Source organism: Enhydra lutris, unplaced genomic scaffold (assembly GCF_002288905.1).
Source record: "Enhydra lutris kenyoni isolate GAN:26980312 unplaced genomic scaffold, ASM228890v2 scaffoldscaffold5, whole genome shotgun sequence".
NCBI classification, from domain to species: domain Eukaryota; kingdom Metazoa; phylum Chordata; class Mammalia; order Carnivora; family Mustelidae; genus Enhydra; species Enhydra lutris.
The window spans coordinates 30,609,638-30,623,937 of NW_019154089.1; the positions used below are offsets into that span (position 1 = coordinate 30,609,638).

The 14,300-nt window shown below is 42.2% G+C and overlaps 1 protein-coding gene across 2 annotated transcripts in view; it reads right to left on the reverse strand.

Moving 5' to 3' along the window:
• LOC111140821 (cytoplasmic FMR1 interacting protein 2) overlaps window positions 1-14,300 on the reverse strand; it is a 126,308-nt gene that overhangs the window by 104,620 nt on the left and 7,388 nt on the right. For both annotated transcript variants that reach the window (XM_022493013.1, XM_022493012.1), the window contains exon 2: window positions 129-328. In XM_022493013.1, the coding sequence (XP_022348721.1) occupies window positions 129-245 (117 nt within the window). In that variant the 5' untranslated portion in view covers window positions 246-328. The remainder of the gene's footprint in view (window positions 1-128; window positions 329-14,300) is intronic.

Below are 14,300 nucleotides of genomic sequence, written 5' to 3' on the forward strand. Positions count from 1 at the left end.
TACGTTTACGAGCTAATCTATTCCTCATCCTCAGCTCCGGCAGGGCGCGAGGGACTCCATCAGCTTGGGACCTTTCACCTTTCAGAGGCAGCCAGACCCCCTCCCCGGGGCCTTCAGGGCAAGCAGACCTGGTACATGATGGAGGATGGCGGCGGCTCAATGCATGGCTGCTGGTCGGGGAGGGGCAGCTCCTCCAGCAGGTCCACGTTGGACAGGGCATCCTCCAGGGTCACGTGGGTGGTCATGGCTGCGGTTGCCCCGTTCTGCGCCGACGGGGAGGGACGTCAGGGGCCTCCAAGGGTCTCTCAGCCTCCCCCTGGGGGGGCTCCTTCCAGAGAAGAAAGAGGGTTTACACGCACTGAGACCACTTCCACTAGCTCCTTCTTCACAAAGTGTTTGCAACTGATGCCTGATAGTTGACGATCTCTTTGCAGTTTACAAAATCCTGTGCTGTTCTTTTCTTTTGGAACATCTATTGTCTGGAAGGGGCCACCCCGCAACCCCCTGTGATCAACACAGTGGGTGGTATTTTGGCCACAGAAGGGATGAAGAGGGAAGGCTCGGCGCAGTCATGGGACGCCCAGACAAGCACCATGACGAAGGCCCAGAGGCCTCAGATGGGCCTGCCGCTGGACACAGGACGTGGCCGGCCCCCAGCTTCGGCTACTTCTGAAGATATACGGCTGGTCTGCACCTGAATCACTGCATAGCACCAACACCCGTGCGGGAGAAGCCACGATTCTCCACTTGAAACCAGAGCCTACGTTTTACAGGCCAAGTAAGCCAGAACTAAAAGAATTCAGACTCTAGCATGATTAACCTTATTTGCAAAAATGGAAGTGCCATGATCTTCCTTGGCCTGGAGGGGTTTTGTGAGGCACACCAAACAAATCAGTCCTAAATGGATATTTTTGTGTCTTGGACCCTGATGGAGTGCGGTGGCTTAGACGAGAGCTGCATTGGGCAGTGAGGCTGAAGGGGATCTGAAGACGTGCTTACTTACCCAGGCCGAGCTAACTACTATTTTAAGAACTCAGCCCCCAGCAAACAGAATACTCATTTTTTTCAAAGCCTCTGTTAGACGCTGATAAAAAAAGATCATGATTTAGGCCGTAGAACAGGTTCTCAGGAGTTCCCCAAACATGACATCCTAGAATTCACATTCACTGATTACCATGAGTACGATTAGAAATAAAAAATGCAGATCGCAGCCCAAAAAACACCCCTACCTATGAAGATCTGTAAAAAATACCTCAAGGCCATTCATTGTTAAAGAGGAATTCAAATAGAAATCATAAACCATTTAGGACTGAAAGAGAACATAAATAAACGTCTTAAACGCATTTAGCAGAAAATAAGAAAGTAAAACTAAATGAACTAATTCTCACTCAAAAATCTAAAAAAAAGTGGCGCCTGGGTGTCTCAGTGGGTTAAAGCCTCTGCCTTTGGCTCAGGTCATGATCCCAGGGTCCTGGGATCCACATCGGGCTGTCTGCTCTGCAGGGAGCCTGCTTCCTCCTCTCTCTCTCTGCCTGCCTCTCTGCCTACTTGTGATCTCTGTCTGTCAAATAAATAAATAAAATCTTTAAAAAAAAAATCTAAAATAAGAAATCAACCCAAAGAAATGAGAGTGCAGGCACTGATCATTACAAAAGCTGAAATAAATGAAGCAAAGAACAAAACAAAGAACAGACTAGGTGAACGAAAGTCTAAAAACTGAGTTTCATGAGATTAATAGTAACAGCGAGCTGCCCCTTTAGCACACTTGGATAAGGAAACCAACAGAAAGCCCACTGTGCTGATGGTCTGAGCACCCCTCCCTTCCCCAATCTCAGGCAAGTGTGAGATGGGCTTGCATGCTAGAGTTCTGAAGTGTCAGAAAATGTGTCTTGATTGCTTGTCAGGAAATGTGGTGTCCAATACGAGGGCAGAGAAGGGTCACGGACATGACAGCTGGGTATACGGGCTGCAGAGTGTACCCCAGGGCATGCTGCCCCAAACCAGTGTCTCCGTCCAGCCCACGGCTGGGAGGGCAGGTCAGGGCCGAGCAGCTAGTGTTGCTGCACCCGTCACTGAGCCTTCTAGCACACCTCCCCATCATGCCTGGGACAACAGCAAAGGCCATAGCCAAGGAGGGCTTGAGGAACCCCGAAGTGAATTCCCCTCTGTTCTCTGCAGGCACTCAGCCTCATGGGGGTGGTTTTAGGTCCTCTCCATACCTATGCTTCTTCCTGTTCTCTCCCCTGAGTTCTAAGTGTGGTATCCAGTTCTACAGCAAAACCATTTGCCAACCAACACACAAAAAATTGTCTCCCTTCTTACATTAGTATTATGTTCATTTTATAGGAGGGACTAATAATTTTATAGAGCATAATGATCTACAAGCACCAAAGCCCTAAGAACTTTCTTCATTAATTCAAATAATAATAGTAGTAGTAGTAGTAATAAAACCAACATATCTTTACCCTTTATGCTCTGCCAAGCATTCCCCTATTTTAATCTTGCATGGACCCTATAAAGGTAGGTGCTATGATTATTCCCATTTTACAGAAGAGCCAAGAGAAGCTCAGAACTGAAGTAATTTCACAGGATCAAGTGCTGAAAAGTGTGGGGCTGGGGCTGGAATCTAGATGTCTCCAGCTTCAGATTTGGGGTTTCCTTCCAAGTGCTGAGATTCACATTGCAAGTCTGTGTGTACTAACACGAGGTCCATCTCCATGCTAGGTCTTCTCTTAAAAAAAAAAAAAAAAAAAAATTTACTTTTTTATTTGACAGAGACAGAGAGAGCAGAAGCAGGGGGAAGCGGCAGGCAGAGGGAAAGGGAGAAGTAGGCTTTCCGCTGACAGGGAAGCCCAATGTGGGACTAGATCCCAGGACCCCAGGATCATGATCTGAGCAGAAGGCAGACACTTAACCGACTGAGCCACCCAGGGGCCCTGTGCTAAGTCTTTTCAATTGTTGGTGCTTATGCCAAAGTACTACAGGCACAGCTTTTTTTTTTTTTTAAGATTTATTTATTCATTTATTGATGGTGGGAGGGACAGAGTGAGATGGAGAGAGAGAATATCAAGCAGACTCCACACAGAGCACAGAGCCTGATGTGGGCCTCAATCTTATGACCCCAGCATCATGACCTAAGCCAAAATCAAGAGCCAGATGCTTAACCTGCTGAGTCACCCAGGCACCCCGCACAGGCATGGCTTTTTAATAATAAAAGGCTTGGGCTCCATCTCTAGGACCTTAGTAAGGATGTGAAACATCACAAGGAAGGAAATCTGGCAATATCTGACAAACTCGTATAAGCATTTCACTGTTTGACCAGTAATCACTTCTAGGGAACTATCGCAAAGACACGTTGATAAAAATGCGAAAAGACATTTGCGCCGGGCTATTCACTGGGGCACTACCTGCAGTAGCAAAAGTGTGCAAAATGCAAATACACCTCAACGGAAGATTGTCTGAATAGACCATGTGCCACCGCACAGCGAGATACTAGGCAGCAGTAAATAGGAATGAGGAATCCATCTGTACACACCAAGTCTGGGGTGATCTCCAGGATATGCTGTGTACAATACACTGTCGTTTATCTAAGAAAGGAGTGATGTATACATGCACACACACACATTGAAAAACAAACAATGGAAGGATAAACCATCTAATTTTAAAATCTGGCCATCCCTGGGGAAGAAGGATAAACAGGAATATGGTTAAATGGGTAGGGATAGAGGCATGATTTCTTTGAAAATAACCTGTTTTGTAGATTTGACTTTGAAACCATATATTTTACATAATTATAATATATTTTTAAATTTAAAAAGCAACCACTCTGTGTGGCTCTGTCAGTTAAGTGGCTGCCTTTGCCTCAGGTCATGATGGCAGGGTCCTGGAATCAGCCCCACATCCAGTGCCCTGCTTGGTGGAGAGTCTACTTCTCCCCCTCCCTCTGCCTGCTGTTCCCCTACTTGTGCTATCTTTTGGTCAAATAAATACATAAACTCTCAAAAAAAAAAAAAAAAAAAAGCAACCACTACCCCCCAAAAGTAAGATAAAACAAATTAAGGTATATGTGTATTAGTTTTTGGCATAACTACACAGAAAGAACCTATTCCAAGTGATTTTAAAACTCAGAAATTTCTGGCAGAAGATAGCCTAAGAATGATGAAGAGTTGCAATAAAATATCTCGAGCTTTTTTTCATAAAAAATTGGTTAACTGTTGCAGTAAGAAAGTTTGAATGCACTGTAAGGAAAGACAAATTAGTGATTGTGGAATGCTCTATCATTCCTGGTGGTGCTGAGAATTGGTATTTTTGATGAGAGAAAGGACATACAAAACCAAGTCAACTAGATAGCCCTGAATATGAATTTGGGGTAACAGTAGGAAGTCATCACATGTTTTGACTTTAAATATACCATATATATGTATGTTTGTATGTATGTGTATGTGTGTTTATCTCCTAGCTCTGTGCACTGAAAAGACAAGGACACAATGACCAACCCATGAGCAATGAGCACTTTTACTGCCTGGCTTTGGTCTGCAAATACTATTTCCTGCTAAAAGAACCAATATATTAGAGAAATAGCTCAGTCCAGGTCCGGGACAGAAAATGTATAAGAAAGGCTTAGAACAAGTTGTCAGAGCAGAAAGCAAAGCAGCAGCTCTCTATCTAGGACTCCTGCGGTGTGTCCAAGGGACCCAGGAGCCAACTGGTGGCAGCTTCCACTGGCCAATGGAGGGGCACTGTGAGCATCAGTTAGTATAACTCAGTACAATGGAAGCAATATAAAATATGTTTAAATCCATGAAATCATAAGGGCACTTACTAAAACGTTGGTTTTTTTTTATTACTTTGTTATACTGCTGGAGGATGCCAGTGAACCACCTTTATGTTGAAAGTAGGCACAAAAAAGCAAAGAAGCAAACATTTAACGTGCCTTTCCTATACACACTGACCACTGGGTAACCAAGGGGAATGTTCATCTCTACAGATAGAGAAGTTCTTTTTTTTCCCCAGAAATATTGACAATAAAATATCCCTGGGTGGCTCAATCAGTTAAGCATCTGCCCTCAGCTCAGGTCATAATCCCCAGGTCCTAGGATTGAGCCCCACATTGGGCTCCCTGCTCAGCAGAGGGCCTATTTCTCCTTCTGCCGCTCCGCCTGTTTGTGTGCTCTCTCTCTCTCTCTGTCAAATAAATAAAATCTTTAAAAAATAAAAAAAAATCCCTATATTTCTAATTCCTCAAATGGATATAGGCAGAGATCATCATCCACCGCTAATATCCCTAAGTGAAAGACAATCAGACATCATGTGCCTCCTGATGGAAAAGCACACCGTCGCCTTACAAAGAATGCTGGACCCAAAGCCAAACACTGGAACCCAATCAAGCCCTTCACACCCATTGATAGTAAATGAACAGGACAGAAGAACACGTTAGAATACGTCATAGTGATGTAATCAGTAAAACATAATCTATGGGAAACTATGCAGGACGAATGACTCAGTATCACATAAATTCCATGGGGGTGAAAACAAGAGATGCAGGGGAAGCCATCGCCGATAGGGGACTAACAGACTGCCACAGTGTGTCCCCTTGTCTTTGAAACAAGCCATCAGAAGAAAATCGTATATGAGGAAACTGCAACATTTAAGAGTGACTGGGTTCTTGATAAAATTAAGGAAACAGTGCTATTATTTTTTGGATGTGAAAATAATATCAAGTTTATATTTTAAAAGAGTTTGCATCTTTTAGAAACATCTACTAAAATATGCATAAAATGATACAGGGGTTTGCTTCCAAATAATACTAGAGAGGGAAAAAGTGAGTAACAGAGGAAACAACATTGGCTGTGAGCTAGTAACTGTTAATGCTGTGTGATGCTTACACTGGGATTTATTGTATCTTTCTATTCAATGCCACATGTTTCAAAATGTTCATGAAATCCTCAGGCTCGGTGTATACACCACCAGCTCGAACCAATCTCCCCTTCCTTCACCTTCCCTGACTCCCACTTGCCATGATCTTTCCCTTCACCTTCCTCCTACACCCTGGGTTTCTTCTGGATTTCACACACTTCAAAATAACTCATCTACCAGAATAATCCTAAGGTTTTCCCTTTAACACAATAACACCCCTGCACTTCCCTCGAAGAGAATCAATAAGTGAACAGCCTACCAGCCAGTAAATTAGGAGTCTTTATTTCTGTTAACGCAACCTTTCTTTTCTCCTTGTAAATGCAACTTCTCTAATGGATTCCTGTGTTTGTTTGTAGATCATTCACTGTCTCAGGGAGAAGGAAATCAGACATTTTTAACTCAAGGGCTGTAAGTCATTGCCAACTCCAAATCAATCAGAAAGAAAAAAAAAACATTCTGGAAATTTTAAGCAATACAGCTGAAAATAAGGACTTGCTTTCTAGCTCAAGTGTCCTGCCTATTGTGCAATCTTCCAAAGGAGAGTAAGTCTTCATATCCAGTCAATGAACACGTGGCCATTTTGCCACTTTGGAAGAGAAATTCATAAAAATATTTAAAAACGAACCGTGTTCTGGGAGTGTCACTTTACCAGGCACAGCTGTGGCCTCTCAGGGTGGGGCATTCACAGCCGATTTAAATTCAGCATCTCTCTAACGAGCTCAAACGCAGTGGCCTGGTTTCACCGAGGACTCACAGCACTGGGCTCCAAGGCAATCTGCTTCGGAGAAGGGCTTTAGGGGCAGCCTGGCTGACATGGCTGATGGAGTCCGAGCAAGTGGGGGTAGGCCCCCAAAATGCCAGGTGGGTGCCAGGAGAACCTGGCTTGGGGAACGCAGGTGCTGACTAACCACACCCTAAACCCAGCAAAAGATCTAGAAGCAAAAAAGATCTGCATTGTCATTTCCTATTTGACTTTCTGGAAGGAAAAGGAAAAATAACAAGATCTTTTTACTGAAGTGGAATAGCAGGCTAAGTATAGCATGGGTTCAAATCTGTCATCTGCCACATACTAGCTACATAACCGTAAGTGTATTACTTAACCTCTCGAGTCTTGGTTTCCTTACCTTTAAAAGGGCAATAATTAATAATGGTCCCTGCCCTCGATGATTTATTCTGGGGATTATATAACATTATAGAATGTGGAATGCTGCCCAATAGCAGGCACAAAGTAAGCCCTTGGGAAATGTTAACAGGCGGGTGGCCTCTTTTTAACGTGATGAATGGATGAATCAAACATGGCCACAATTCTATTTAAAAAAAAAAAAAAAAAGGAGGGGACTACTATTATCTCAGCTCTAACATCTCAACTCTATAGGTCTTTCATATTGATTTCCTCAGTCGCAATCACCCTGCAGTTTCGAGAGGACAGGTGTTATTTTTGCTGTTTTTCTAAGGAGGGCACAGAGTTACTGAGAAGTGAAAAACGTTCTTTCAAAGTCACATGGCCAGCTGGTGGCTGAGCTAAGGGCAGAAAGCGGATATCTTGACTCCCAGTTCAATGCCCTTTCTTCTAGGCCACACCTACTTTTGTACCTTTATAAAAGGTACCAAGGACTTTACTTCTTTTTTTCCCCTCCAGGTGGGCTGCTTTTTCCCTCCTCAAGAAGGACAAGACTCTGCCAACCTAGAAAGATTAAGTAACTGTCACCTTTGGGTCCTACAAACATCAAGAGGTCAGGAAATATTTTCCCTGCCTGTAAATCTCTCCAGCTAGAAAGCAATTAAATACATAGTTAAAACTGATAAATATGTATTTATGTATAGAAATATTGTATAATTAAATATGTAAATAAATAAATACATAGAAAATAAAAGGAGGCTTACACTGTCCCCCTAAAAAAAATGTATTCTTGCACAGCATTTGACTGAGCAGGAAAAATCCAAAGAAGGAACCTGGAGTGTATCACGTGTACACACTGGGCATGTTGGGGACTGTGCAGGGACCCAGGTTTGCAGTGACAGGACGTGGGACCACGGGTCAGTATTTCCTCTGCAGCCAAGACCCTTCCACATGTCAGAGGCAGCTCCTTCACAGGTGCAGGACCCAGGCAGGCTCAGAGTCACCCGTGTGCATCTTACAGGACTTCTAAAGACCCTACCAGAATGGAGCATGTGGCTTTTCCCGTATAGTCTGGAAGTGAAGAATTTTTTTTTTTTTAAGATTTTATTTATTTATTCGACAGAGAGAGAGATCACAAGCAGGCAGAGAGGCAGGCAGAGAGAGAGGAGGAAGCAGGCTCCCCGCTGAGCGGAGAGCCCGATGCGGGGCTCGATCCCAGGACCCTGGGATCATGACCTGAGCCGAAGGCAGAGGCTTAACCCACTGAGCCACCCAGGTGCCCCTGGAAGTGAAGAATTTTACAAGAACATTCCACTGACCCCATGGTCAAACCTTGTGGCTCCAAAGCTCACTGCAGCCACTAGGCACTTCTTTCTTTTTTTTTTTTTTTTAAGATTTTATTTATTTATTTGACAGACAGAGATCACAAGAGAAGAGGAAGCAGGCTCCCTGCAGAGCAGACAGCCCGATGCGGGGCTCAATCCCAGGACCCTGGGATCATGACCCCAGCCGAAGGCAGAGGCTTTAACCCACTGAGCCACCCAGGCGCCCCTTGGCACTTCTTTTAATGCATCGCCCGGTCCATAAAATAAAGCCGTAAGTTAGGCGCAGCCCCAACGCTGACAGCAGCAAGCCTCACCATGGTGCATGGAGAGGAAACTACAAGCATGGGAGTTGGGGACACAAAGTACAGAAACAGAACTCTACATATTCCAATAGCTTAAATCCTAGCTGTGATATTGCTGAATATCACAGCACACAACAGAACCCACCAAACACTTCATACACTGCCAGGATGACCTTAGGGCTCGGGGAGACCGAAGGGAATGGTTAACTCCTTCAGGAGCCTTTCTGACTCTCTTACCCACTACCCAAATTCACTTTCCCCTTTGGCCCTCCTTAAAACCCAGTGTGTCCCTACCTCTGTGGCATCCATAATGCTTTATTATACCTATTACCACATCTTCTCTCCTGCCCTAAATGACAAATTTCTTGAGGGCAGGAGCTGTGTCTGACACCCAGCTCTCAGCACAGTTTCAAGCACACATTTGTAGCTACATAAAGATTTAGTCGATGAGTAGGTGCACCTGGGTGGCTTAGCTGGTTAAGCATCTGCCTTTGGCTCAGGTCATGATCTCTGGATTCTGGGATCAAGCCCTGGGTCAGGCTCCGTGCTCAGCAGGGAGCGAGCAGGGAGCCTACTTCTCCCTCTGCCCCTTTTCCTGCTCGTGTTTTCCCTCTCTCTCTCTCAAGTAAAAATCTTTTTTCACGAGTAATGGCCAGAGAACCCAAGACATCAAGAAAGCCATCACTATGTCCAAGATACCAGGATTTTAAAAGTGGGAACGGAGGAAAAGGAATATAAATAGCAAAAACCTGTTTATATTTTAGAAAGAACTCCTTCAAAATGTTTCAAATAGTTAACATGCGAGCACTTAAAGCGAAAAGCTTCAATGTTTTATATACAGTTATGTCTGAAATAAACTCTCTTCCTTCTCTCACCGTATGACCTGATTTCACTCATCCTTCAAGGTCGCTCACGCTAGGATGTAATTGCTCTCTTCCAGTGTTGGTGAGGCTGTGAAATAAGAACCCTCAGATGTGGCCAGTAGGAAAAGTAAAACAATGTGGTACTTTGGGAAACTGTAGCAGTTCCTCAAATTTTAGAACACAGAGTGACCTTGTGACACAGCAATGGCACTCCTAGGTCCACCAGCAGTACCTTTCTGCTGACACGTGCTGCCTGGGAAGGGTGGCGAGTACCGATACTTCCTCTTTCCATGTCAGGGCCACCGTTACTAATTGATAATGGCTTTATTTCTTAGTGAGTCCCCAGGCAGCCTCAGAACCCTCCTCATGAAACACAGAGGTCCAGGTGGCCACCGGACATTGATCTGCGTTTGCCCGTGAAAGAAAACACAGATGCGTAGAATGAGGCATGCGGGTGTAGGCTCCATGAGGTGACAGGCCATTTCTTAGCCGTCACTGAAAACCTCAGAGACCTTAGCAGAGTTCTGAAAACAGATTAGGCACTGAGGAAGTAGCAGATGAATGCGTGAACACATCTGAATCCCCTGACGACACAGGAGAAATGAGATGACCTGAATTGGCCATGTCTTCATTTCTAGTTTTTCCATTCCTTCTTCTTCACTACTGACAGCACTGATAACTTAAATCAATATGAAATATGCAGTCATACCCATAAACTGTCTATACAATTACTTATTTTTTTTGTCTATAAAGACTTTTTATGTTTGGTTTTATAAATATATTTTAGAAGGAAGCTCAGATTACAATCACTAACAGAGAACTAGTATCACTTGGCCATAAACAAAGGGAAACTATAAAATATAAAAACAATGAAAACAATGGGTATCATCTGAAAATCATCTCGCATTACTCTTGATATGTTCATAAGAGGTGGTTTAAATGGTGTGAGTGGGATGAAGAACTAGCTCGAATCCTGACTGCCATTGCTGGCTCTGTGACCTTGGGAAGATGGCATTATGCTTCTGAGCCCCAGCTTCCCTGTCTCTGATAAGAGGAATAATAACAGTTCCGACCTCATAGGCTTTGAAAATTGAGTGAGTTAATTCATGTAAACAGCTTGCTTGGTAGAGAGTGCTCAATAAAATCTGCCCAACAAAAGCAAATCCAGAATTGTATAAAAAGGATTATACATCATGACAAAGTGAGATCTAGCCCAGAAATGTATGATGGGTTTAACATTAACATCCAAAAATCAATTAATGTAATAATTAATGTAATAATTAATGTAATAATTAATGTAATAATTATTAAATTAATTAATAAATAAATATTAATAAATATTAATGTAATAATTGACCCACAGGGTCAATTTAATAATTTAATATTTTAAATTAATAATAAATTAATTTATTATTAAATTAAATTATTTTATTTATTATAAATAATATTTATTTTAATAATATTTAATTTTAATAATATTTAATAATATTTAATTATAAATTATTAAATTAAATTATTAAATCAAAAATAAATTAATGATTATTAAATTAATTAATAAATCTTAATGTAATAATTGACCCACAGAGTCATCTCAGTATATGCAGAAAGAAAAATGGACGAAGTCACACTCCTTCATGACAAAAACACTCAGCAAACTAGGAACAGAAGGGAACTTTCTCAACCTGATAATGGGCAGCTAAAACAAAACAAAATCTACAGCCAACTTCAGACTTAATGGTAAAAGACTGAATGCTTTCCCAAAATTAGGAAGAAGACAAGGATGTCTGCTCTCTCCATTTCTATTCCACATTATATTGGAGGTTCTAGCCAGTGTATTAGGCAAAAAACAAAACAAAACAAAACAAAAAACAAAATAAACGGTATCCACGTTAGAAAGAAAGGAGTAAAATTATCTCTATCTGCAGACGCTTAATCTTATACACAGAAAATCCTTATGAAATCCACTAAAAACTAATGAACAACTATGTTCAGTAAGGTTACAGGATACAAGATCAACACACAGATGTCAATTGTATCTCTCTATACTAGCAATGCATGGTCAAAAAATGAAATCAGGAAAATATTCTATTTATAACAGCATCACAAATAATACAATCCTTAGGAATAAATTTGCCAAAGAAAAAAAGCATAAAATGTACACTCTGAAAACTATAAAACATTGTCAAAAATTGAAGAAGACACAAATAAATGGAAAGATATCCCATTTTCATAGATTGGAAGACTTATTGTTAAGATGGCAGTATTCCACAAACTGATACAGATCCAGGGTGATCCCCATCAAAATCCCAGCTGGCGTCTGTGAGGAAATTGACAAGCTAATCTTAAAATTCACATAGAAATTCAAAACGATCCCCAAAAGAACAAAACTGGAGGATACCCACTTCCCAATTTCAAAACCTAGTCCAAACCTACAGTAATCAAAACAGTGTGTAAAAAAAAAGTGTGGTATTGGTATAAAGATATAAAACAGAACTGAAAATCTAAAAATAAATTCTCATATTTATGGTCAATTGATTTTTGACAAGGGTACCAAGACAATTCAATGGGGAAAGGATATTCTTTTCAACAAATGGTGTTGGGACACCTGGATATCCACATGTGAAAGAACGAAGCCAGACTTCTACATGACACCACACAACAAATCAACTCAAAATGGATCAAAGACCTATAACAGCCAAAACAATAAAACTCTTAGAAGAAAACACAGGAGTACATCTTTGTGACTTGGGAATATGTAATGACATCAAAAGTACAAGCAGTGCAATAAAAAATAGGTTAAGTATCTTTGATTTTATTAGCTGTCTATTAATAGACAGCATCAAAATTAAACTTAAAACTTTGGTACCTCAGAAAACATCATCAAGAAAGTGAAAAAACAATCCACAGGATGGAAGAGACCACCTGGATGTCGTCTGCTATTTACATACACTATACAAAGAATTCTTAAATTCAGTAACAGAAAGGCAACCCAATCTTTAAAATGGGCAAACAATAGGAACAGACCTTCCTCCGAAGAAGATGTACAAATGGACAATAAGCACATAAAAATTATTAATATTTTTAGCCTTGGAGCAATCAAAATCACAGTGAGTTATCATTTCATATCCATCAGAACAGCTATTTTTAAAAAGACAAGTAACAACAAATGTTGGTGAGGATGTGAAACTGGAATCCCCATACCCTGCTGAAAGGAAGGTAAAATAGTGCAGCAACTTTGGGAAACAGTTTGGCAGTCCCTCCAAGTTTCAAACACAATGTTACCAAATACAACATTACAACTCCTTTGTCTAATCCCAAGAGAACTGAAAATATATGTCCACATAAAAACCGGTACATAAATGTTCACAGCACCACCGTTTGTGATGGCCAAAACATGGAAATGACTCAAATGTCCATCAGCTGATGAATGGGTAAGTAAAATATGGTATATCCCTGTTACGGAATATTATTCAGCCATAAAAAAGAACGAGGTAGAGACACATGCCACAACATGCACTTCGAAAATCTGCTAAGGGAAAGAAACATAGTGTGCTTCTTAAAGGAAATGCCCAGGGTGAGCAAATCAAAAGAGACATTAAGTAATTTGTGGGTGCATAGGCTTGGGGTGGAGACTGGAGACATGCTAATGGGCATGAAGGTTCTTCTTTCTGGGGTGATGAAAATGTTATAAAATCAATCACGATGACTGTTGCACAACTCTGTGAATATACTGAAAATTACTGAACCATATGCTTTAAGTGGTGAACTGAAGTGTCGGTACCAAAAAATGTTCTTTTGTGCATGAGTACTTGGGGACGGTTTGGGTATTACATATGCAGGAGTGGTACAAAGAGAGAGGGAGCTGGAGTAGGAGCTTGGCAAGTTTGGGAGCCACGATGCTGCCCCCCTGACAAGCACAGATTCTGTTGAATAAAAATCACCAGAGGAAGTGGGACAGAACCAGAGAGCAACAGACAAACCCATCCACAGGACCCCATGGGGCAGCCCCTAGACCGCAGGACAAGCTGGACCACCGTGGGGCAGGGCCCAAACCAGCACCCCAATCCCCCCAGGTTGGTTGCACTGCCATCTGTTGAGTGGGTGGGAGGCTGCCCCACCCTGGGGAAGAGACTGTTCAGACAGCAACAGCCTCTGAGATGGGGGAATGGTCTTTGAGGTTGAGAATGAGAAAAAGACCAGTTTGTAGTCCTCCTCCTTCCTTGAGCTCTCTTTCTGCTGGGAGGGGGGGGTGGGGTGGGGTGTGCACTGAGGCTGAGAGATAAGACAGACCAGCACAAGGTCACTTAGCTAGTTAGGGGTGGAGCTGGGGTTAACACAGTAACTTCACCGGAAGATAGGAAGATCTGATACACTAACAGATGACAGAGCTGTTTAAAAAAAAAAAAAAAAAAAAAAAGTGATATTAAATAGGAAGGAAGGAAGGGGAAGGGAGAAAATTCTAATTCTACAATAAAACAAAAAAGCCATGTAGGAAAGGAGGTAAATCAAAGGACATTACCTATCTTTTTTGTGATCATCATTTACACGTCTTAATAATGTAGATGCTTCAGACATGATTTAGGTTAAAACAGAGCTCTCGCAGTGGCGCCTGGGTGGCTCAGTGGGTTAAGCCTCTGCCTTCAGCAGAGGTCATGATCTCAGGGTCCTGGGATCCAGCCCCACATCAGGCTCACTGCTCAGCAGGGAGCCTGTCTCCCCGCAAGTCCCACCCCCCACCTGCCTCTCTGCCTACTTGTGATCTCTGTCAAATAAA